Genomic DNA, 25,028 nt, shown 5'->3' with positions numbered 1-25,028 from the left:
AGAGCAGGCCTGAGAGAAGAGAGGGGGAGAGAGGGTGAGAGGGTGAGAGAGCAAAAGGGTAAGAGAGTAAAAGGAGAAGAGCTCAAAAGCGTAAGAGAGCGAGGTTCTCGTTACAATACCATAAATCTTCTTCTGTGTTGAATATTCTGATTCTCACTAACCAATCTAGTACAAGATACAAATCCTACAGCATTTACATGCAGCCTATAAGAATCATTCCATTACCATCCTGTGTTACATTTTAAACCCTACAAACTCCTCTTTGGGCCCTTCTGCCAAGCTGGCAGGGTCTGCTCTGACCCTTGGGCCTGTCTGCAAGCAGAGGGTGTTGTTCCATCAAAAGGGGATCACCTTCAGCTGGCCACACCATTGTTTTCCAGGTGTTCAGTAACTGAGGGATCTCAAAGCTTGCTTTCATTTCAATCTCACTTAGAGTTTCCATATTCTCAAAATCTTTTGCCAGACAATCATGTTTATAAGGCTTTCCTGTTTCATCTTCCCCAACAAAAACCACCCTGATTTTTCTGTGCCAGGTGCTCAGGCAGCCCCTCAGGGTGATGTGGACAGTGCCTCAGTGTGCAGCAGCAGCAGCAGCTCTGGCTCCAGCAGGACGTGCACCCCACGCCTGGTGCCCGGCCATCGCATGTGGGCCGACAGGAGCGGCCGGCACGTGCTGGGCCTCATCGAGGACTACGAGGCCCTGAGGAAGCACATCTCAGAGGGACAGCAGGTGCTGGCACACATGGAGATGGCTCTCAGAGAGCTCACTGGCACCAAGCTGCAGGAGCCTGCAGTGAAGGTGAGCGTGGGTTTCTCTGCGTTTGGATTGAAGGCGCTTGAGGTGATAGTTCATGTTCGGTCTCAGGTGTTTATTATCTCTTATCAGTGAAACAGTCTCACTGCTGTGAGTTCTGCAGCTTTTCATTAGAAGGCACAAAATGGCTAATCATCTCTTGTTACAAGGGCTTTTAAGACTAAACTGACACCTGGATTATTTTCCCTTTTAACCCAATAACTGATCCCACAGAGCCCCCAATGCAGACTTTCCTGCCTAATTACAAAATGCCACCCAAACCCATGAAGAAGAAGAAAAAAGAAACCCAGGACAACACCCTGTGCCCTCCATCTTGCTTCCACCCACAACACACTAAAAATCCCAAAACCTAAATTTCTCACCAAGTGATACACCTACACTACTCTCTATAATCTATTTCACACTTTTGTGGATTCTAGTTTATCTTGAAGTCTAGGAAACTTTCTCCATGAATGAGGGTCAAAGTCAGTGCTCCTCTGGGGGTCAGGGCATCCCAGAGAAGACAGGGAAATATTCCCAGTGCCCTGGGTTTGCAGAGGTGAGCACTGAAATCCTCTAAAGGAGGGTGGATTTTACCCAGAGGCTCAAAGTGGTGCAAAGGGAAGAACTGACTGAATAACTCAGGATGCCTCAAGCTTGGCACAGTCATTGTCTAGATGGACTCAGTGGGATTCTGAGGTAGTTAATTCAAGGCCTTTAAGCAATTTCACTTTCAGTTTCGGCTTTAAATGGTTTGGTTTTGCTAGGGAAATTGGTGTTTGTTGTGCTGGAAATGATAGAAAAGCCAAACAAAAGCAGCAGCAGAAAACCCCAGGTAAAAATCTAAAATGCTGTAGAGAGGGTTTAAACTAGGGGTGTGTAAAAGCAACCTAAGAATAAAAATAATTAGGATTTTCATATAATGAAGGCTTGAGATAAACCCAGGAAATATAAGACAATTAAAGGAAATGTGATACAGAGCTGATAAAGTTCTCCCTTAGTTAAATTCAGCCTTTTAGTAACATCAGATTGTAACTGTATATTAAAGATTGATTTATGCTGATGAGGCTTGTTTCATATTACATTCATATTTCAGGGAATATTTTTGAATATTTTTCCACTTCCTGGTTATCAGTTGAACATTTAACAATATCATAAACTAGTCCTAAAACTTGAATATTTCATTAATGATCAAATACTGTCTTCTAGGACTCAGAGTATCATCCTTTCTTCATTCTCTGACAGTGTGAACAGTCATGATGCTCTTGCTGCATCTTAAGGATATTTAACCAGTAAAATGTTTATTTTGTCTTGAATAACCTCAGTCCTTTTTGTCTAGAATAGGAGAACCTAGTTAGTGTTTACTTCTGCTACTTTTCTCTTATGTAATATTAATTTTTGGACACAGTTAATGATGGCATGTTTGGGGTGGTTTGAAAAAGACACATTTGCCTACAAGCTTCAATTAAAGGGAAGGAACAATCTGTGCACATCTGTGGCATCTAATAAGGAGCTAAGAAACTCAAACCCCAGCAGGAAGGGCCTGGATCAGGCATGGAAAACAGCAGCCAGTGGTAAAAATAATGAACCACTGGCATGGAGGGTGCTCAGAGACACTGACTGGAGGCAATTTTGAGGATGGATTATGCCAATGTTTAAAAAATTCCAGGTAATGCTTTCCTGCCTTGGAGAGGGAAAGGAAACTAAGTGTCTAATGAAGGTCCTTTTCACCCCTGTGATTTGATGATAATATAAATGCTGTAAAAAGCATGCTTACTGCTCTTCAGATAACAGAAGGTCTTAACTGCAGGGATAAATTCGTGCTACTTATTTTTGCAGTTATAATTAGTGAAGCTGTTGAAGGTGCAGTCTGCAACAATTCTGAAATTCTTTTTGTGATATCACATGTGTGCTCACGCAGTCAAATGATGCCTGAATGACACTTAAGACTCTCTGAAGTATCATATATTTCCCAATGACCTAGTTAACATACTGATAATGACTGAAAAAGTGATCTCTCTAAGTTTTTAACTTGTTTTGTTGGTGTAAAGATAAAAGCAGTAAGTTTCACAATTTGCAGTTTCCTATCAAGCCTAACATCACTGAAGTTTCAGACTACTTAGCAAATGGGATATTTTATGTGACAGGAGGATTCTGGTTTGATAACAATGCTAAATAAATATTCAGATTGTATCCTGCATGGGGCAGGAACTGCAAATGCTTTTTTTTTTCATTACCCTTCCCCCTTCTGTAGCCCCATTGCTTTGGTAATTCATTTGCTCCCCTCACATTCTTTCCCTCCTTTATTTCACATTTATACAATTTCTTTCATTTGGTTTCTCATCTGTCAGCAGAGGAAAACATTTTATGTGTACCCTGATAGTTATTTTAGCATCAAATGGAACAGTTTAAAGGGTCTGCTAAGGAAGAAACATCTATATTGCTTAAATTGATGTCTGTAATCATTGACTTTCAAATAACATGACACAAAATGCAAATGAAGAAAGAAGAGAGTTGCCAAGTGTTACCATGTGGCATAGCAAATCTAGTAAATATAATCTATTGTTAATCATGGTTATTGATTAGGATAAATCCCCTCCCTCCCTGAAATTCTCAGATAATGCATAATTCAGCAGCCTTTGTTAACTAACAGATTAGTTTTTATGGCACACAATGGCTGTGTACATTATCTTAAATATGAAATCACACCAGCTGGATTAAACCCATTAATTAAGATTACATTTTCATAATGGTTTAAGTATAAAATAGAAAATGTCTCTAATCCTGTGATACAGGTACCAGAACAGGCATCCCTGCATGGCTTTTCCACGAGCACTCACACAGTACAGCAGATTTTGGAAGAGGCTGCACGTTCCCTGAAGCTTCTTTGGAGAGTTTCTCTTCCCCTGAAAGCTGCTCATGGTACTGCTCAGGGCATTCAGGTACGGCTGGGCTGGGGGTTTGGGGTGGTTTTTTGGACTTTAGGAATGTCTCCAGCAAGATGCAGCAGTTACAGATGTGTCATTTTGGAGAATCGTGCCCCCAGTGTCCAGCCGCATGGATTTAAGGCTGAATATGTCCTGGTGATGTTGCATGGCCAGGTGTTCATTTACAGCATCCTTTATAATAAAAATGGAATATCTAATCCTGTTACCAGATCCAGGAAACCCAGGGAGGTGGCAAAAGCTCCACCTCAACAAGAAAAGGTTTGGGCTCCCTGTTATTTGAACCAAATTCAATTTGATTCTGTGTGTATTGGTAAGAAGAGAAACATCAGCAACTTTGATGTAATCTCAGCTGCATTTTCTTTTATGTTCTTGATGCCAAAGTGGTAAAAGAAGAAGCTTTTGTAAAAGTGTGACAAAACCCCAAGACATGTTTTATAACACTTTAACTAAAAAGGATTGCACTATTCAAATGCATAAAAGTAAACTAAATGATGAATGAAATATCTCTGCTGTCAGAATACCACCACTCAGCATTGAAACTGTTTCAAACCCTGGCTTTAAAATAAATCTAAAGTGATTTCACTGAGGTTTTTCTATGTGTTTATTAAGGGAAACAGGATTTTTCTGAAAAAACCCTCAAACTTAGGGAAAACAAACATTTCTATATAATTTCATAGCATTTTTGGTGATATTTTTTAGCATCCTTAAATATATAAAATCCCAAAAGCAGTGGGAGTGAAGTTTGCTGTCTGATACATTCACTCCAGATTTGGGATGCCTTGGCAAGAATGTGTACTTCCATTTTTATCCTCATGTGTGTAATCCATGCAGACAGCTCCTGCTGGCCTGGATTGCAGGGATTGCACATCTCTCACCCCCACAGGGCTTTCAGGATGTGGGGGATGCATCTCCAACTTTCCTGTCACTGATCTCAACCTTGACTTGGATCAGTCACTTCTGCAGGCTGATCTTAATGTGTGTGTGGGGGTCTGAATTCCCAGGATGCTCCTAATTAGAGCCTAATAGAATTTTTTCTGCAGTTTCTTATCCAACACCCCCTGATCTTAAGGATGTTAGATTGCTCCTGATGTCTTAAATGCAGAATATGAAAGAATCTATCTCTCTCTCTCTCTCTTGAAGTTTGGGTTCTAAATACTGGGAGTGTTCAGTGCCTTCTCTGCAGCCCCAGGAGTTGAAGTATACATGATACTTCAGTTCTTCTGCAGAGATAAATAGTGGGAGCAAATTCCAGAAGCTTTATAATTTAACAAGTGGCACAACAAGAAGAAAAAGGTCCAGGTTTAAATCTGCACAAGGACCCAAATCAGTGACACTGGCAGATGTGCCAGGGCTTCTCACAGTCCTGTTTTACAAGTCACTGACCAGAACTTTGTTGGGAGTGGTGGTGAAAACTGAACCTTAATAATAATACTGTCAAATAATTTTGCAATTAAACTGTCCCAGTGCCTTTTAGCCCTGTGATAGAGGCAGCATCAGCCATTAACAGAACACAAGGAGGAAATTGGAATTCTGAACCTGGCACACAGGGCACTGATCCCTTGGCACTGATCCCTTCCTTATCTTTTCTAGTTTAGAACAAAAATAGGCACCAGTTTAACAGACTTCCCTCAGTCTAATAGAAAAAATTACTTGCACTGAATTCCAGCTAAGAATTGGAATTGTATCACAGAATCTCATGTCATGGGGGATGTGGAGGAGGAAGGACAGGACTGGTCCTTCCCTGCTCTGAGTTGTTGGTACTCCAGGGAAGATTGAGGGTACTTGTCCCAAAAGTATTGAGCAATTCCCAATGTAGAAAGTACTTTTAGCCAGTAGTTTAATATCTTACCTTCTTCTCTCAATTTAGGATGAAGGAATGAAAGCAGAAATATTTAGGTTACGTAAGAAACTGTCTGAGCAAGAGAAGAAGTTGCACAGCACAGTGAAACGCCTGCACTCCACAAACCAGCTGAAGGAGAACATGGAGAAGGTCATCATTGACCAGTGTGAGTGTGTGCTTCAATAATGATTCTGATTTAATAATGATTCTGATTCTGTTTCTGTAGGCTGTGGCTGCCTTTAAAATTGGTGTTTCCCTCGTGTGCCCCAGCTGTGACAGACAGACAGACAGACAGACAGGCTCAGGCTGTGCTGAGCTGATGGAGCCTCATTCCAGTGGCTGGAAGTTGCCCAAAGTACAAAAGGCTGTAGAGAATATCATGGGAAGCTGTTCATGGTTTTACACAAAGCACTGATAATGTGTCAATCCATGCAGCTGCCACTAATTCCTACTTGGGTTGTTCCATTTTGGAGACTTCTGTTTCTATTTTACACCAGCTCTGGACAGAGGCAAAGTTTCTGTTTGCTGTAAACATTTTCAGCCAAAGTTTGTGACATTGTCAAAATTGTGATTTTTGCCTCAGTCTTAATAAATGTGGAATTAGGATTTTACATTTTCTGAGGCACTGCCATGCAAGGAGCTCTGTGCTCTGCCCCAGACTGAGAAGTGCAGGAGAACAAGCTCAGAATAAGGAAACAAAAGCTTGCTATGAATAATTTTTTTTAAGAAAAATTAGGCCACACTGTGGAATTATATTTTACCCTTAGTGGCCCATGACTAGAAAATGATCTGGAGACATGAAAACAAGTGGGACAAAGGGAGTATTGTAGCTATGTTAAGCCAAGTGTCTGTTTGAAGAGATCCATCTCTGCTGCTTTAGACTTTAATCACTCACCAGAAGAGATCTGAATGGAACTCTGCTCTACCTTCCTGCTACAGCAGTGTGTGTGTTGTGGGAGGAGCAGTTCATTTTCTTCTGTAGAAAAATAAAATGAAAAAAAATCCATTCTTGCCTCCTCTGAAGTGGTGGGACTGAATGGCTCATTAGTCCTTGCTGGAGTGGCACTTGTGTTATCAGTAATTAATCTAGGCTGGAAAATTTTCCTCACCATACAAAGTGATAGAAATATCTGTAATATTATATGTTACTCAAGTCAGTTAAATGGAATGTAGAATGATAAATGTTATTTTGCTCCATAGCCTGTAATTTTTATATCTAAGGCCCATATATCTTCTGCCTGCAGATTTTTGTTGTTTCAAGCATTTATTGGCTGGTGTTTGGTCACTTTCAAAATTTCTATATTATATGTGTACAAATTACTCGTATTAAATCATAAATTATGTTTTGTTCAGGTTGTAGAGCCAAATAGCTCAGTTTGGGGTTGTCATGTAAAAATCCAAGCCATTCCATTATGTTTTTCCAAATAATATCCCTGGGGCAGTTTCACTGGTCTGGTTTGTCCAGTTCCAGTGTCATCTCAGTCATTGCAGAGCTAGGCTGGGTATAAATCAACAGATTTTACCCTTATAGTCAAAATGTTATCCCTGAGCCACCCACACTTCACTAAAGCAAACAGTGCCTGTTGCCCTAAATTTGCTCACTTTTTTCCCAGGGCATTCAACCTCCTCTGAGTGAGGTGCTGAGAAACTGAAACCTGCATTTTCTGAAATCTCTGTAATGCAAATCTCTGCTTGGAGAGCAGCAGCTGTGCCAGCAGTGACACAGGCACAGCTTCTAAATTCTTGTCATTGGCTGAATTTAAGAGTTTTGATTTAGAAAAATCTAGTTTGCCAGGTGAAATGGGTTTACTAGCAGAGCTGTTCTGAGCAGTGAGCACTCTGCCACACAAAGAGACCTGGATGTGGTTTTCTCCAAGTTTCATTGATTATGGGAATTATGGACGTTGAGTTGCCTTTGTCTTAAAAGAGCAATTTCAGAAATGTTTCTAATTTGCATCTGTACACAAATTGCTGGCCAAGCCTACAGCAAAACTGAGGGACCACCTGAAGCTGCTGGATTTTATCAGGTGGCTTCCCCTTGGTTTTGAGATTTCTTCCCTTCTCCTTTGGCTAGCAAGAAGGGAAAAGCACTGCAGTGGGTGACCTTGCATGCCTTCATTCTGCACACATCCTGTTACCTGCCTGCTCCAGTGAGGATATTCAGGTTCCCTCTGTTATGTAGCTGAACATTCCTAAATATATTTAGAGGCAGGGACTGGAACATTCTTGTGGCTCAGAGTCTTCTGTGTGCTCTCTCTGATGAGAGAGCTCATTGCTTATAAACCTCATCTGAACCTCTGAGCATGGAACAAAGCAGTGCCAAATTGCAGTAATCTGCCAGGGGTGTAATTATCTCGTGACAGCTCTACCCTTGGAGTTGTTGGCTTCTTATTGTTGTAATGAAAAATCTTTATTATGGTTAAATTGTTTATTTTTGAGACTGGAATATCAAATTGGTGACTGTGAGTGGTGCATTTCAGCGCTTACAGGACTGACACAGATTGGAGACTCACGTCTTTAACCTGACATTTCTAAATACCAGTTTTGTTTGGAAACACCCCCTCCTCCATTCACAGGTCTCCTGCTGGCCCCACAGACACAGACTGGGCTGGATGAATGGAGAAAACCTGGAACCCTTCAGGGCAGCCCACTGCTTTTTGATTTCCCTGTGGCACAGAGAGGTTGCTTTGTCCTTGAACTGACTCCTTTTGTCATCTGTCCTCTTCTCCCTCTCCTAACTGCCCTCCCCAGCCCAAGGAGGATCCTTAAAGGATCAAACTGGAGTTGAACCATGCACCATTTCCCCTTGAAAGGAACAGAAAATCTTCCTGTATGGCTTGGGTGGAGGGATGAGCAGGAGCTGTGCAGATCTGGGGGGGTCCATGCAGGGCTGAGCTTTGCCTGTTTCACGTGGCAGAAAAACTTCAAGAGCACTTCCAGGATGCTCAGGTTTGAAAAGCAGATTGTGGAGCACAGGCCAGCAGCAGGGAATGACAATCCAGGGGTGGCACAGCTCTGGAGCTGCAGTCCTGAGGGAATCCTCTGCTCAGACGTGATTTCATGTTTGGTCATAAAACAAACACAGGGAATTTACTCAGACTCGCAGTATTCTTTTTAATCTTTTTCATCTCCTCTTTCTCTCCAGTGGTTTTAACACATGATGTCTTGAAGAAGGCTAGAGGAAACCTGGAAGTGAGTAAAAGTTTTGCTTGTATTGGATTCCTTGGTCTCTGCTAGTCAGAAACACACAGTGCTGTGTCAGGAGTATTTTGCAGAATTAGTCTGATTTGCTTTAGGTTTGCTACCTAATCAAGCCTGGGTGACAGCAGTTTAGTGTGATAAATTGCCTGCTGTGTTTGATGGCTGAATTAAGAGTTTTATGAGTGACCACATAAACACCTAAACCCTCTCCTTCCTGATGCTTTCCTCAGATTAATATTCATGTCTGTCATCATCTCCCACAGCTCATTTCCAGGAGAGCACAGCCTGATAACCTGCCTGCTCTAGAGACACCCTTGTTCAAAGCTGGAGCCTGTGTGGTCACTGCTGGTGCTTTTGTTTTTTACCCACACACCCAACACAGGGGCAGCTTTGGGAGCAGCTCTCTGCTGGTGCAGGGAGTTCAATCCCTGGGAGTGTTTCAGGAATCCCTGCTCTGGTTTGATTTCTCTTTTTGTGACTTTTCTCCCTGAAGGGTGCAATGCATTCCTTGACTGTGAAATCCCACTCCTCCCCTCTCACCCCTCCATTCTCAATAATTGTACAATTCCCAGCCCCTCCCTACATTTTCCTCTCACCTTTTCCATGCATCCCTTCTCCCTCCTCCCCAGCAGCAGCAGCACCTCCCTCTGCAGCTGCTGGGCTGTTCTCAGCCCTACCTGAGCTACAAAGTGATGACATAAAACAATAAAATACTCCTTCTGCTCACAGAAGTCTTAGCACTTTAATTTGAAGATCTGATGAACACAGGAGCTCCTCTTGGCACATCCTTGTGCAGCAGGATGGGGTTGGGACAAATTGTGGGCATTGAAGTACTGTATAATAATTATAATTATTGCTTTTTTAACCAGGTCCCACCAGCTGAGAATCAAAAATCACCTTCCTACACCAGCAAAAAAAGGATTCTCTGAAGGAGAAAGTTCTGCTAACAGAGACTGGTTTTGTGAGTGTTGTTTGCTTTGTGCTGCCTTAATATTTATTGATGTAAAAAATGTTTGTTCAGCTCTTTTAATGGAATCAGCCTTTGACCAAAAAAAAAAAAGGACAAAAAATGACACCTTTTGGTAAATAACTTATTTAACATTTTCTGTAATGTAAAGATGGTTTTTAATATTTATTACCAGAAGCAAGGTACTGCAGGTATTGAGGAAAAATCCAGATTTTTTTAAAGTTGGCACATTTGAAATTTTATATTTGTACTTGCCATGTTGTAAAATTATTTGTTGTTGTAGTCAAACAGGTCCTGAAAGAATCAAGAATGTTATCCACCTTCCACTGTTTCTCTCCTGCTAAAAGAATGTAGGTTAAAAAAAATACTCTGCCAGTTGTCATTGTTTTGTAGCAATGTGAAAAAATGTTAAATATTTTAAAGCATTTTAACCATCTCTGGAAGGTTCTTCTGGAGGCTGCCTGATGCTGGGCTTTTGTTAGGTACTTAGATTGATGGTGTGTCTGAAAATGTTACTTAGAGTCAGACAATTAAAATGAAAAATAATCACAAATGTGTTTGTGTTATTTTGTTTAAAGCCTCAGACTTTGGGCATTACTGACCAAAGCAGCCACATCACATCATTTATTTCCTGAGTGACACAAAGTGAATGGGAAAATAGTTCAGTTTAACATTAACAAGACCATAATTTGAAGTGATTTTTGTTACAAAAGCAGAGTTTGTGGTGCAAGCATGACTTCATTGAACTGATTTTGTACAACACACGATGTTTTTTCCTTCTCAAGCTGATGACATCCCCATTGCACAAGGAAATTTGCCCTTGGCATCCAAGCACTGGGACTGGGAGATCTCAATACAGGACTGGGGCTTTATTGGCCCTTGGATTTTGTAATGGGCTGCCACAAAACTCTGAGTTTGTGCCCTGAGGGTGAGGAGAGCTGGAACTTCACCCACCCCTGAGCTGGGGCTGTTCCCTGCACAGCACATGGGGGGAAAGGACCTGAAATCCCATCCCATCCCATCCCATCCCATCCCATTATCTCTTCCCAATCCCATCCCATTATCCCATCCCACCCTGCCATGGCAGGCACCCCCTCCTCTGCCCCAGGGTGCTCCCAGCTCTGCCCAGCCTGGCCTGGGACCCTTCCGCAGCTTCCAGGGCCTCCCCACCCTCATGGGGAACAAATGTTTCCTAATATCCAGTGTAAACCTCCTGTCTCTCAGTTTAGAGCCATTCCCCCTTGTCCTGTCACTGGAGGAGTGACAGACAGGAGCCCAGCCTGCAGAGCCCATGTCCCTGAGTTTTTGGGAATTAATTCCTGCTGTCTGGGACATGCTCTGTGCCCTGCAGAGCCCATGTCCCTGACTTTTCCTGGAATTAATTCCTGCTGTCTGGGACGTGCTCTGTGCCCTGCAGAGCCCAGCCTGCAGAGCCTTTGTCCCTGAGTTTTCCTGGAATTAATTCCTGCTGTCTGGGATGGGAGGTGCTCTGTGCCCTAGAGAGCCTCTGTCCCTGAATTTTTGGGAATTAATTCCTGTGCCCTGCAGAGCCCAGCCTGCAGCCTCGTGTCCCTGAATATTCTGGAATTAATAATTCCCGGTGTCTGGGAGGTGCTCTGTGCCTGCAGCCCCTGTGTCCCTGAGTTGTTTGGAATTAGTAATTCCCAGTGTCACATCCCGGAGCGCTCAGCCCGGAGCCAGCAGGGGGAGCCAGCCCCATTCCTCTGGACTCGAGAAAAACGGGAAAAATTAAAAATAAACTCCGCGAATTGGGGAAAACGGGGGGAGGTAAGGGAAGAGCGTGCAGTCAAACTTGTTCTTCAGTCTCTTCACACATTATTGTCCTCACAGCTCACTAAAAACGTCAAGTTAATTTTACTAAGTAGCTAAATTATAGACACTCAGATGTAATCAGAATCGCTATACATTTCAACTTTCAAAATTAATCATCCTGTGTTTCTGAGTTATCACACCTGAAGGAAACAGCTGTACAGCTATATATAGCATTCCCCTGACTCTTGGTCTTCTTGCAGCCTTTTATTCCCCCCACGCCATCTGCACTTCAAAATAAATAAATAACCAGGTTAAATGTTTCCCTTTCCTGAGATGATTTGCCACTTACTTACTTCTTAATGGTCTCTGTTGTGCCCTCTCAGAGATCTTCTCCTGACCCCCTTTATTTTTTTGATAGGCTCTAATTGCTGCACCCAGTTCACACCTGGGCAGGTCTCACCACTGAGATTGGTTAAAAAAAAAAAAAGATGCAGGATATCATTACCTCTTTAAAAACAGATGATCCTACAAGATCAAAGTATTTCATCTTAATGAGAAGTGCCTCTTAACCACACACAATTTACTGGGCTGGTTTAAAAATAATTAGAAAAAAAAATCCAGGAAAAAAGCTCACCAGATGGTGGCTGTGGAAGACAAAGCTTACCAAGTGTTAAACTTTGTACCCATTAAACAAAATTAAATTTTCCTTTAAAAATAATTATGCAGGAGAAAAATAAGCAGCATAAGCAAATGGAATTATAGGAGGGGCTCATTTGCTTAGCGAGTTGCTGCCTGTGCTTTCATTCTGTGGGCAAGGTGAATGGAAACATTGCTGAGAGAGTGGTTCAGGGAGGAGCTCAGGGGGGACAGGGGAGGCTGCTCTCCCCACCTGTGACCTTGAACCTCCTGCTCATTCCCAGGCTCACAGGCACTGAGCAGGCTGAGGTCTTTCTCAAAGAGGACGCTGAGGGCCAGTTGAGATCAAGGAAAAAAAAAAGGGGGGGAAAAAAGTTAATAAAACAAAGGCAGGGGTTATCCCAGCTCTCTAGGCCCCCTGCAATATGTGCAGCTGTGCAGTAGCGCTGGGAAAATGCAATTTTTACTGCCCTGGGGGCAGAGCAGGGCCTGTGCCCACCACTGAACACCGACCTCTGCCAAAGGGAACAAACACAAGCAATACCCAAAGCTCACAGGTCGCTGCTGTATTTAAAATAAATCAATGCAAATGCATTCAGGTGTTTTTAAAAACAAAACCACAGCAGATCTTGTGGTATTTTCATCTCCACCAAAGCTGCCCGTTCATTGGGAGGCTTTGCAGGGTGCTGTGTGCTGGGGTTTGGGGCTTCCTGGGGCTGCTGTGGGATCACAGGGAGAGGGCAGAGCCCTCCCCACCCTCCATATGGAACCACAGAGCAATTTGGGTGAACTTTTCCCATTCCAGCCTGGCCCAAAGAGCCAAGCAGAGCTGAACGTGCCCTCTGGACATTTTGGGTTTATTTTAAACCCTCCTGAACCAACAAAAAGCAAATCCTGTCATCACTCCCAAGTTAAATGACAATGTGGGAAGAGAAATATAAAAAAGGAAGTGGCAACACTCTGCAGCTCTATTGATACAAATTCCCGAGGTGCAAAGAGCCCAAACCTGACCCTGGTCCCTCCTTGGAGCCCAGAGGGTCCCAGCACAGGCAGGGCAGGGACTGGGGCAGGGCAGGAACTGCAGGGAGGTCAGGTCTGTGCTGTGGTGACATCCAGCCACTCCAGTGCCAGTGGGACCAAGCTGCTCCTGGTGTTAAACCCCAGGAACCCCTCTCAGTGGCCATGCAGGGGGATTTGCACCTCCAGCCCTGGCTTCTGCTGCTGGCAGAGCGTTTTTGGCCTCTGGATGCTGGGATCAGCCATGGCACACTGAGGATGCCACAGAGCAGGGCATCTCACAGCTGCAACAACCTAGAAAAAAACCTGCTTGAATAGCACAGACCCCCTCCATACACTGCTCCCTTCCCCCCTTCCCTCCTGAGCTGGGCCTTGGCTCCTTGGAGTGGGAGGAGAAACCTTGGGTGGTTGTGCCACTAGATGGCAAGAGCAGGGTGTTCTGGCCAGGGCAGGATGTGCTGGCCAGGGCAGGATTTGCTATCCCAAGCAGGGTGTTCTGGCCAGGGCAGGATGTGCTGGCCCAGCTGTGCCCACAGCTCCGGGGGTGCTGCAGGACCCAGCAGGATCGAGCCCAGCTGGGCTTGAGCTCCTGCCCAGCTCCTGCCTGCAGGGAGCTGAAATAAACCCAAACATCCCTGCTGGATCGGGCTGGGCTCATTAGTGTGAGTGACACGAATAAGATGAGATTTGGAGCCTGAGTTATTACTGAAATTAGGGAAAAAATCCCCAAGCAAGCCTGGTCTCAAGTTGTGCCCTGCATGGATCACAGTGATCCAGGAGCCCTGGGCATTATTGTCAGGGGGAAATTATGAGTGAGTTTAGTGCTTGCTGAAGTTTTGGGGCTGCCTCTCTACATCCCTGGATGCAAATTCCTTCCTCTGACCCTTTTCAATGAGTTTGGCCCCCAGCCTGAACAGGTTTGGCTTGCAGAGGAGCAGAGTCCTGAGGGTGCCCCATCCACCAAACCCTTCTGTGCTGCCTTACCCTCCAGGGGGAAGGAAAAGTGGGGATGGACCCCTCACCCTCCAGGGGGAAGGAAAAGCAAACCAACCCCCATCTGCTCCTAAAATACCATTTTCTTCCACCTCAAATTTAGAGCCTGGCCCCACAGCTCAGCTCCCAGGGCTCAGCACAGTGCTGGCTCCTCAGGGATGGGGCAGTGGATGCTCCCTGTCCTGCAGGGGATGATCCAGCCTTGGCAGGGGCACAGAGAAGGAATGTGGTCCCTTACTTTGGCACCTTTTGCAGAAAACTCCTCTTGCAGGGAGCAGAGGCCTCATCCTTGTCTTGCAAAGCAGCAGTGGGGGAAGCCAAGGCTGCTCCCGGGCTGGTGACACCTGAGAAACAAGAAAGGTTTTGGTGACCTGTTCCCAGCTTTCTGTCCCACTCCTCACCATCCTCCACACCTAAAATGACCTCCCACACACAAAATCTGCATTTTTATGGCTTCTGTTTCAAGAGAAGTGGCACCAAGTCCAGTGTCACACAGCAGCACAGAGCCACAACACATCCCTGCAAACCCAGCACACTGAAAGCAATAAATAAACCAAATAATCCCTTTTCCTACCTCTCTCCATGGGAAGTCACTCCTCTAATAAGTTCCCAACACCCAACCAAGCCCTCAGAGACCTCCACAGGCAGCTCTGGGCTCCCCCTGTTCTCTAGGAGCTCCAGGACCTGCAGCTGCCCCTGCCTCATCCCCAACCTGCTGCTCCACATTCTCCAGCCCCATCATCCTTATCTTTAATTTCTGAATTGACCCCCTGGAGAAAAATCTCTGCATGCCTATTTTTTATGTGTTTATCTTGTCATTTCTTTAGAAAGATACTTGTTACAAATATATTTTTCCCCTCCTTCCCCCCAGCCCTGTCGGAGGGATCTACTTGGGTAATTTGTTGAACGGGTTGCTGGGCCATGCATTATGCATGAGATGCAATCTTGATTTTTGCACTCCACTGTGTGCATTCAGAAACAGGAACGGCATCGTGCCCACACGCAAAATGAGCATTAACAGCTCAAAAAAAAAAAAAAAACCCTCCAAAAAAACAAAACAAAACAAACCCAAAAACCAGAAAATGCCCATATATTTAAAGGAAAATGAAAAAACCATTTTTTCAAGCTGTTCTCACTGGGATTGCTCAGAGCAGTCAAGTTGTTCCCATGTAAGCTCTGCTGGGGAGTAACTGGGCTCAGAGCTGCTGGTGGGACAGCAGTGATGGTGCTGCAGCATCCAGGGATGGGGCTTGGGATCCTGGGCTAATGGAAGGGGTCCCTGCCATGGCAGGGGGTTGAACAAGATGGGCTTTAAGATCCCTTCCACCCCAAATCATTCTGGTGTCACCATCATATTTTCTGGAAAAATCCCTTTGCCAGGATTTCTCTCCTGGGAAGCTGAGAAGCCTCAGAGAAAAATGCAAACAATAATTATCTGATTTGCTTCTCCTGTGTCTGGCTGCTTTGGAATGTGGTAGGTGATTGTTTCATTGGTTGCATGTGAATTGTTTTTACTCATTGGCCAATTACAGGCCAGCTGTGTTGGCCTCTCTGAGGAGAGAGCCAGGAGTTTTTCATTAGTATCTTCCTAGCCTTCTGTCTGTATCCTTTCTCTATTCTTTAGTATAGTTTTAGTATATAATTCTTTAATATAATATAATAAATTAGCCTTCTAAGAACATGGAGTCAGATTCATTCCTTCCTCCTCTGTCCAGGGACCCTGAAAATCTCACATTCTGTGACTGTGTGTGAGCCCAAAGGCAGCGGTGGAGCTCAGGTGGAATTCCCTGCTCAGAGGAGGAGGATCACCCTGTCCCTCCCTCCTGCTGTCCCCACAGACACACACACACAAACACAGACACTTCCTGCTCCCAGGGACAAATAAATCCTGCCTCAGCCACTCCTGTTCCTGTGCCTTGTGCTGCAACAGCTTTTGGAGCACCCTGGGGCCAAACATTTTGGGTCAAACTCCAAAGGCCACCATTCACTGAAGCTTTTTGTGCCAGGTGTGCCCTTGTTAATCCACCACACCTCCACTCCCCCTTCCCCTGGCAGGGCTGGATGCCTGACTCCTGAGCTGGAAGCAGATGATTTGGGGACATGGTGATGACACAGCGAGGGGAGAGGCTGCTAAGTTGGTGTCAAACCCTTCAGGTTAAAGACACAAAGCAGAAATACAGACACAAGGAAACAGATGCAGAAGGTTCCCAGCCCATCCACCCCCCACCACTCTGCCCTGCAGAATTTCATGCTTGGAGGCCATGGAGTATTCCAGAGCAACCACACCTGTGGCTCATTTTAAAGCCCATTTAAAACCCAGTGATGTCCTTACCAGCCTCTGCTGGGGCACCTCTGTCATCTGCCTGGGCAGGGGCTCCTCCTGTAGCTCCCCAGGGTCACACAGCCAGCTCAGGCCACGCTGCTCCCCTGGACACAGCTTGGAACATCTGCAGGAGAACACAGGACAAGAAACCATCTGATCATGAGCAGTGGAAAGGAATCAGAAAGTGGCCCCTGAACAGGAATTGAGAAGGGAAAAAAATGTCAGAGAATGAGTAAGAGGGAGAGAGAGAGAGGACAGGTGGAAAGGAAAAAGGAACAGGATAAAACGGGGACCAAGATATAAAGCCAATTATTTTTGATTCTTTGGCTTAGGGGCTAATTTATTACAGCAGTAAATCATGCTTAGGACAGGTAATACAGCAGCCAGAGCTTGGACATTATTTAGACAGTGTGATCACGGTATTAGCGCTCAGAAAAGTGGAAAAATTTAAATTTTAACTGCCTCCAGGCCACATCTCACCCTTTACAGTCTCCTCTTGGCTCAGTGTGAAGAAATATGGTATTTTCCCAGAGCCAGGGACTCCACGTGGAGCCAGAAGGGTTTCATGGGAAAGCACAGGGCTGGGTCCCATCCCATCCCCATCCCATTCCATCCCTCTCACCCTGAGCCTGTGCCTGGCTTTCTGCACCACTTTTTGGGATGTTCACCCTGTGCCCTCCTGGCCCTGGTCGAGGCACAAGGAGGGACCTGAGGGGCAGTGAGGGATGTTGGGAGCCCTGAAAAATGATGTTAAGGATGGAAAAACCCCAACCTGCCTCCCTTCCAGTCACTGCAGCAAATTCTCCAGCAGAATTAAGTAACTGCATTATTGGATTTGCTGGGAATGCCCCAATGAAGGCAGGAATGATGAATCTGACTCCACGTTCTCAGAAGGCTAATTTATTATTTTATGATACTATATTATATTAAAGAATGCTATCCTAACTATACTAAAGGATACAGAAAGGATCCTTACTGAATGCTAAAAAGATAATAATGAAAACTCCTGACTCTTTCCAGAGTCCCAACACAGCTTGGCCCTGATTGGCCAAAGAGTGCAAACAACTCCCAGCAGAATGCAATGGAACAATCACCTGTGGGTGAACAATCTCCAAACACATTCCACATGAGATGAGATCAGAATTGTTTTCCTTTTCTCTGAGGCTCCTCAGCTTCCCAGGAGAAAAACCCTGGGTGAAGGGATTTTATCAGAGAATGTGAATGCCACACTCCGTGGTGCACAGACCTGGCTGGGGATGGGAGGGGAAGCTCTCTGCTTCCCCCAGTGCAATCTGAGCCTGTTTACTCTGATTTCACCTGCTGGGAACCCACAGCAAGGTCCCAAGGCACTGCTTGGCAAACTGACACCAGCACAGGCAGCTGCTCCCTGCTTTCTCCTGCTTTCCCCAGGCATGGAGCACGTGGAGACAGAGATCCACCATCCAGCCTGGGGCTCTGGCTGTCCCCACCAATATTCTGCCTGCCTAAAGCCACAGCAGGATGTTTTTCTTTTTGTAGATGGGAAAATATTTAAGAAATGTGTTTACTTCCATCCTGTAAAAGCACAATAAACTTATCTCCAGCCATTGCATCAAAGAAACATCGTGATTTTAAAAGCTACTTTGTTCTAAAACTCCTCCAGGCAGGAAAGATTAAAAAAAACTGGCAGGGTAGTGGTGGCAAAGGAAAAACAGAACCATGCTGTTGTAATTTCACTGTCCCTAACAGGGCAACACACGCAGGGCACATGTGGGATGATAAGTTAAAATAACTTGGAGAAAGCTATTAATTTCTAACAATGGCAAACACGGACAGCAGAGGTGTTGTAAAGCACTGTTCAAGTTATTGAGCCCAGCAGATGCCACGCAGGCACTTTGAAGCCTCAGGTGGTTGGAAATGCAGCACAGATTGTCTCGTGTTTGATCTCCCACTCCTGTCTCACTCCATCACCATCAGTGGATTTCAGGATAACTGGGGCCAGCATTGATGGAGGCCTGATTGGTTTGTGTTGGGCCCAAAACCTCACATTTCTACCTTTTCTGTGGGAAGAATGTGACTTTAAGCAGAAACAGGGCTAACTTCCACCCCAAAGCCAATCTGCCTGATGGAATTCAGGCTGCAGAGCAGGAAGGATTTTTGTATTTCCATCTGCCTGAGTGCAGGCTTGCACCCACCTGCTCCTTGATTGTTTTTAGTTACAGCTGATGATAATGCAGAGAGAAAGATCAATATGAAGTGTGTTGGCCTGGGAACCTCCTGAAACTGCAGAACTTGCACTGAGCTGTGACAGGGGGAAACTGAGAACCAGCAGGAACATTTTATGCAGCCAGAGGAGCTCTCTGAGGATCTGCTCCCCATGGGCCATGAGGTCTCTGTGCTGGGCTGGTTTTCCTGACTGCTCAGGAGGGATTTTGCAGCTGCTGCTGGAGTTTGTCAGCTGTGACAAACTGCTGGGAGACCCAGAGCAGAGCCTGACCAGTCCCCTCCATGATCTCCTGCATGGATGGGAGCACCCTGGACCTTCTCCAGCCTCAGGGTGGTGCCCAGGGCAGCTGTGGCTGCCCCTGGATCCCTGCAAGTGTCCAAGGCCAGGCTGGACAGGGCTTGGAGCAGCCTGGGACAGTGGGAGTTGTCCCTGCCCATGGCAGGGGTGGAATGAGATGGGATTTAAGATCCCTTCCAACCCAAACCATTTGAATATTGTACGGCCTGAATGCACCCTCTGCCTTTCAAAGGGCTGGGCCGCCCCTGCTGCAGCAGTGGCCACCCTTGGCATTGGCCACCACCTTGGGGACCTTGTGGCACCACCCTTGCTGCAGCTCCTCCCCCAAAAATGCAACCTTCAAGCACTTGACTTGGTATTTCCAAAAAACAGAATTTTCCCAGAAACTGGGCTTTTCTCCTCAAAGCCAAGAGCAAAGAACCCCCATCTTGTGAGGGTGAGAGCACACATCCAAAACCAAACCAGCCCAAACCCAAAGCTTTGCAGCTGCACTGATTGCAGGTGGGGGCCTGCTGACCCCAGCAGACCCCTGAGCTTTGCAGGGATGTGGCTGGGGAGCCCCTCAGGGCCTGGCCTGGCTCCATCCCAGGGATCAGTCACCTGGCTGAGGGCACCAGGACTTGGCTCAGGAGGCCAGAGGGATGTGGTGTCCATTAAAGGTTTTATTAGCACTGGCTCCTGTGTCTCACCAGTGCCAATGAACCCCTCAGACCACACCACTCACTGCTCTGTAGAGGCCACATCACTCCTCTGTAAAATACTTCATAAAGCAGTTTAAATTTTTTCCCTTGGTCATAAACCCAGGCTGGGTTTAACAGTTGAGAGCTCAGCTGAGCAGAGCTGGCTGGGACAAGGAAGCCACCCTCACCTTTTCACTTGTTCCACAGTCTTAAATATTTTTTCTTAGCTGGGAAAGCATGAAATGGAATAAAAGAAAGCAATGTGTAAAATACAGCATCCAAAGCAACTCTGCAATTTCTCCTGAGCCCCATGGTGAACACAGACGCAGGGTTAGGGGCTGGTGTTTTGGAAAGTTTTCACAGAATAAGGCAGAAAGTCTGCTCTGGCAGACTTGGATTTTCAGTTTCTTTTAACTGAAGACTGCAAAGGACAGATTTGAACACAAGGACAGGTGGAAAGGAAGACTCAGCTCCAGCAGTAATGGGAACTGTTTTCAAAACAAAGAATCACACCAAAACATTCCCCAAACCCAGCCCAGTGCTGGGAGCACATGGTCCAGCTGACTGCTCCAGGCTTTCCTCAGTGCCCACTGAATTTATGGAGATTCTGGGCATGAGGAGCCCAAAACCCAGCATAAGGTCAGTCAGAGCAAACCTGGCTTGTTCTTGGGGGACGAGGAATGAATTGACATTAGCACAAAATATGTTCACTTCAGCTCAAACCTCAGCCAGGATGATGTGGGAAAAGGTGAACATTTGGTCACTCCTCAGTCTCTAGGAAAGAGGAAGCTGCACAGGGCTGGCAGTGAAGATGAATCCTTTCCAAAGATTCAGTTTTAAAACACTTCCTTTTTGTAACCTTGAACTTCCACTCCTAGGGTGTTGTTTTAATTCTTCTTTTTTTTTTTTTTTCCCTTTGTCCCTTCAGGAGTTGACACAGTTGAGAGAGCAGAGAAATTAAACTGTGCAGAATTGCTTCCTGCATTGATAGACTTGGATTCTCATTCATGCAGAGACTTAAAAAAAAAGTTTAAAAAATCACTGGGATCTCTCTTTGCTCAGAAATCTGTATTCCATTAACTCTGACATAAGGCACAAAGTAAACCAGGAGAAAGAGAAACTCACCCCAGTGGGTGGCTGGAAAACAGAGGCAGAGCCCATTAGCATTCTCTGTGTGTGCAGGGAACAGAGGGCTTGGGCACACAAAAAGTGATCCTGATGGAAGGAACAGTTAATCCCTCCTTGTAGCAGCAGTGAAAGCCTATGGCCAAGAGAGTCTGCATGGATTTGGTAGCAGAGATAAGAGGGAGCCAAATTCCAGTGAGCATCCCCTTTCTGCAGCTGATGAGCAGCTCCACTCCAAGCTGGAGAACACACACCCCAAAATCCTCTGGGTGGAGATCACCCTGAGAGCAGCCTGAGCACAGACACCTGGGACAGAGCTGGGGAGCAGCAAAGGCACAATAACCCCATTCTCAGGGACTAAAGTTTGGTTCTGTCCTTCAGGGGGCAGACACAGGAGGAAAGTGGAGCTGGGTCCATCCCTGCCTGGTGGAGAATTGGCTCCTGAGCTCCTCAGGGAGCTGGAGAGCCCAGGTGGGGCTGCAGGAGCACCCCAGGAACCTTCCAGCAAACCCTGCTCCACCCTAAATCCCAGCAACTCTGGCCCCAGGAGCTGCCTGTGCTGGATTCTAGTGGTCAATAATTTTAAAGCTAAGGATTTAAAGGTACCAGCTTGCAGATGAGTTGTTCATATACATTAATTTTCCAGAGAAGCTGTGGCTGGATGCCTGGAAGTGTCCAAGGCTGGATGGAGCTTGGAGCAACTTGGGATAGGGGAAGGTGTCCCTGCCATGTCAGGGAGTGGGATGGGCTGAGCTTTAAGGTCCTTCCACCCCAAACCGCTCTGTGATTAATAAAAATAATTTTGGACATCTCTGTCAAACTGGGATGAAATCCAGAAAACCCATTCAGATGTGTGTCCATACAGGTAGAGACTTAACACATCAGCCTGTTTCCTAAAAACATTTGCCTGCAAAAGATCCTTTAAAAAGAAACATTTCCCCAGGCCCTACAGAGCACAATCCCTTCATGCACAGCACATCAGGCCTGGGGCACTTCAAGGGAATTCTGCACAGGGCTGAATTTCACCAGGAGACAAAGGAGGGAGAAATACTCCAAATCCCAGAAAGGCTCCCTCAGCCCCAGCAGCCCTTGTGGGAACCCTGTCAGAGCCCAGCCAAAAAGTAAAACCCTCACAGAAGCCAAATGGCAGAGTTTGAATGGTCCACACAGGCAGAGGTGATTATGTGATGCAGGCATGGATCCTTCCAGCTGGAGGTATTTTAAACACCCAGGAAATAATGTCAGAATCATAGGACTGCAATCTTTAAATTATATTCAAAAAAGATGCTCAAAGCATATATCATTGAATTATGAGCAGCTTTGGCAGCTTTATTGATGATGTTGAATCTGGTTGACAGATGCATTTACACTGCATAAGCATTCGAGATGCAAGAGTAATTGCTTATTAGTCTTGTTGTGAGGCAAAACACCAGATTGAAATAAATAGGAGCTCATGAACACAATTTTGCTGCCTCTTTGATTATTTTTTCAAGCTAACCATCTGCTAAGCATCTGGGATTCTTAGAATCCAAGATCCATAGCCCCCACACAGGTGGGAATTAAAAAATACAAATAGAGGGAGCTTAAGAACCTAAACAAACGATAAGATGAAATTGTCCAAAATGACTGGGGAGGTTCTTTCACAGCTTGAATACAAATGTGGGGAGTTTGGTTCTTGCAGGATACATGGAGCAGATGCTGCACTGGTGCCCTTCAGCTCAGGCCAGGGCCAGAAAATGCTCTGTAGTGACCCCAGGGAGGGGTGTAGGGACCCCAGAGACCAACTCAGCAGGACACTCAGCACAGGGGTCTTCTCCACACATGAGACACAGTGGGACAAGTCAAATTCTCAAGTTCCCTTGAGATCTCCAGGAAAAATTCCAGGACTCACTGGGGCTACTTGCAAGACTTTTGGTGACATTGTAAGACTTCGATTGCTTTCTCTATTTCTTGCTACAGGGTTTTTAAACTTTCATCAAGATATAAAGAAAACATAAATGAGGGAAGAGAGAAAACACAAACACAGGAATGAGGAAAGAAACAACATACGAAAGAAGGGGAAAAACCCTAAAAATAAAGAAAAGTGCTGCCAGTGAGGGAGAGGCTGCTGAATCCCCTCAGCACTTGCCTCCAGTGGTTCCTTTCCTCTGCCCAGCAGTGCTGGGTGCCCACACACCATCCATGGGGACAGATCCAGCCCTTTCCACCCTCTGCCCACCCTGATCTCACGGATTCCCCATTTGTGTCCCCCTGGGGTCGGTGTCAGCTCTGCCACCAGCAGAGGACAAGGACAAATCTCCACGAGGACAAAGCCAGGAGCCAGAATGAAGTTTGCTGCAGGGTTTATTGCAGCCTGTGGGATGGCAGCTTTGATAAGAACATAAAATTGATATTTGAATTTTCCCCAGCTGCCAATGCACTTGGTGCTGAGAACATGAGTTAATAAAAACAGCCAGTTAAATAACTGTCAAACTCAGGCAAATACCCATAAAGCAAATGTTCTTTTAAAAAACCAAATTAGACATGCATTTTCCTCCATGAAAAAGGGCAATTAGAGAAGCTTTATAACTAATATTTGGTTTTGGTTCTAAAATATTAAGGATCTTTCCTAAACACAGCATAGTGAAGGGTTTCAATTAATCTCCTTTGAACACACACATTCAGGTGGTTAAAAAGGAAAAAAAGAAGAAAGAATGATTTGTGCATCAAGATCTGTCATCTCCAAAAAGCTGTAAACAGAATCTTAGAGAGCAGAGTTTGTGTGACAAATTTGAGATTAGGCGGATTCTGATCTAAAAATTAACTTGCTTATCAGAGAAATAATATTAGAGTAAAATAAATTAGAATCTCTACTGAAGACTCTAAAAGTAATTTTTAAAATTAATTAGAATCAAAAAGATGGATCTCAAAGGATAGGACAACTCTAATTTAGACAGACGGTAATTAATTCCTTATTTCAAAAATTCATTAACAGGCTGTAAGAACCAATCATTCCTTTGCTGGAGTTAAGCCCCAGAGGGAAAGATTCATCTGGAAAGGGGCTGTGGGAAGTCCCCTGCTGCTGGAGGGCAGGGCAGCCTCTCTGGCAGCAGCTGGGGCTGAGCAGGGTCACTGGGGTTTGTTTGGGGTGGAAGGTTTGGTCCCACAGCTGCTCACACTTCAAGCACGGAGGCTCAGCTGAACCACGGCCCTCACAAGGATTTGTGGATAGGGAAAACAAATAAACCACTAAATATTGCTCTGATTTGCCATTAAAGATGATATGATGTGCTCCACACTCCCTGTCTGGGTTGGGGCAGCAGTTCCCACACCTCCGCCTCCACCAAGCCCCTGGCAGACCCACCACAGTCCTCAGACCCCTGGTGTGGGGACAAAACCCTGAAGTTCTGGGGAACTTCACCTCAAAACTCTGTCATGCAACAGCAGGGAGGTGATCTCAGAGCAGACATGTCCCCCCTTTTCCTCTGCTCCCACCTCTGTCCCAAGAACCTCTCCCACAGCCCCAAATCCCAACACCCCAATCCAACCCCCAACCCTTCCCAGGGCAACGTCCACAAGGAAAACAACTCATGTGGGTTTGCAGCCCTAAATCCCAGCACCCTCACCCCTTCCCAGGACAACATCCACAAGGAAAACACCTCTGTGTGAGCTTGCCCTGGCCCTGGGGACGTGCCTGGTGCGCTGCCATCCCTCAGAGCACTCCCAGTGCCACTCCACAGCCCTGGAGAGGCCTGGCCAGCCCTGGCAGCGCCAGCCCGGCCTGGCAGCTGCATCCCACTGATAACTGGGATAAGCTTGGAGCTGATCCTCGGAGCTGGAGGGCTTGGCAAGGGGAGGATAAGCCATGCAGGAATCTGCACCCAGCTGGAGGGGAGCCCAAAATGAAATCCTTCTCTGAGCAGAGCTGGGCTCTGGCTCTGGATGCCAGGAGCGTCCTGCGGCCTCCCCATCTGCAGCCCAGCCCCAGGGCTGAGAGAGGTGGCAGGGAAGGAGCCAGGAAAATGGATTTATTCCTTTGGACTCAGCTCTGCCACATGCCTGGTGGCTCTGGTGGTCCTGGGCTGGGCTGGTTTCTTGGCCTGTGACCGTTTCCCCCAGGAGGAACCCTGGTGACCGTGCAGGGATTGACAGACGGCTCCCAGCTCTTCCTCCAGGAGGAAGGAGGCAGGAATACAACAGGATTAGCTCCTGCTGGCCCCAAACCAACCTCCCTCCAAGGGGAGAGCAGC

At 45.9% G+C, this 25,028-nt stretch overlaps 1 protein-coding gene across 2 annotated transcripts in view; it reads left to right on the top strand.

The window, feature by feature from the left end:
* CDK5RAP2 (CDK5 regulatory subunit associated protein 2) overlaps nt 1-10,302 on the top strand; it is a 71,166-nt gene extending 60,864 nt beyond the window's left edge. For both annotated transcript variants that reach the window (XM_036394013.2, XM_036394012.2), the window contains exons 35-39: nt 534-799; nt 3,589-3,735; nt 5,609-5,747; nt 8,727-8,773; nt 9,652-10,302. In XM_036394013.2, coding sequence (XP_036249906.1) covers nt 534-799; nt 3,589-3,735; nt 5,609-5,747; nt 8,727-8,773; nt 9,652-9,711 — 659 coding nt within the window. In that variant the 3' untranslated portion in view covers nt 9,712-10,302. The remainder of the gene's footprint in view (nt 1-533; nt 800-3,588; nt 3,736-5,608; nt 5,748-8,726; nt 8,774-9,651) is intronic.
* The last annotated feature ends 14,726 nt before the right edge of the window (nt 10,303-25,028 follow it).

Source organism: Molothrus ater, chromosome 20, assembly GCF_012460135.2.
Source record: "Molothrus ater isolate BHLD 08-10-18 breed brown headed cowbird chromosome 20, BPBGC_Mater_1.1, whole genome shotgun sequence".
Lineage (NCBI taxonomy): Eukaryota > Metazoa > Chordata > Aves > Passeriformes > Icteridae > Molothrus > Molothrus ater.
The sequence above is the reverse complement of the archived record's forward strand: the minus strand, read 5'-3'. Positions and strand labels throughout refer to the sequence as shown.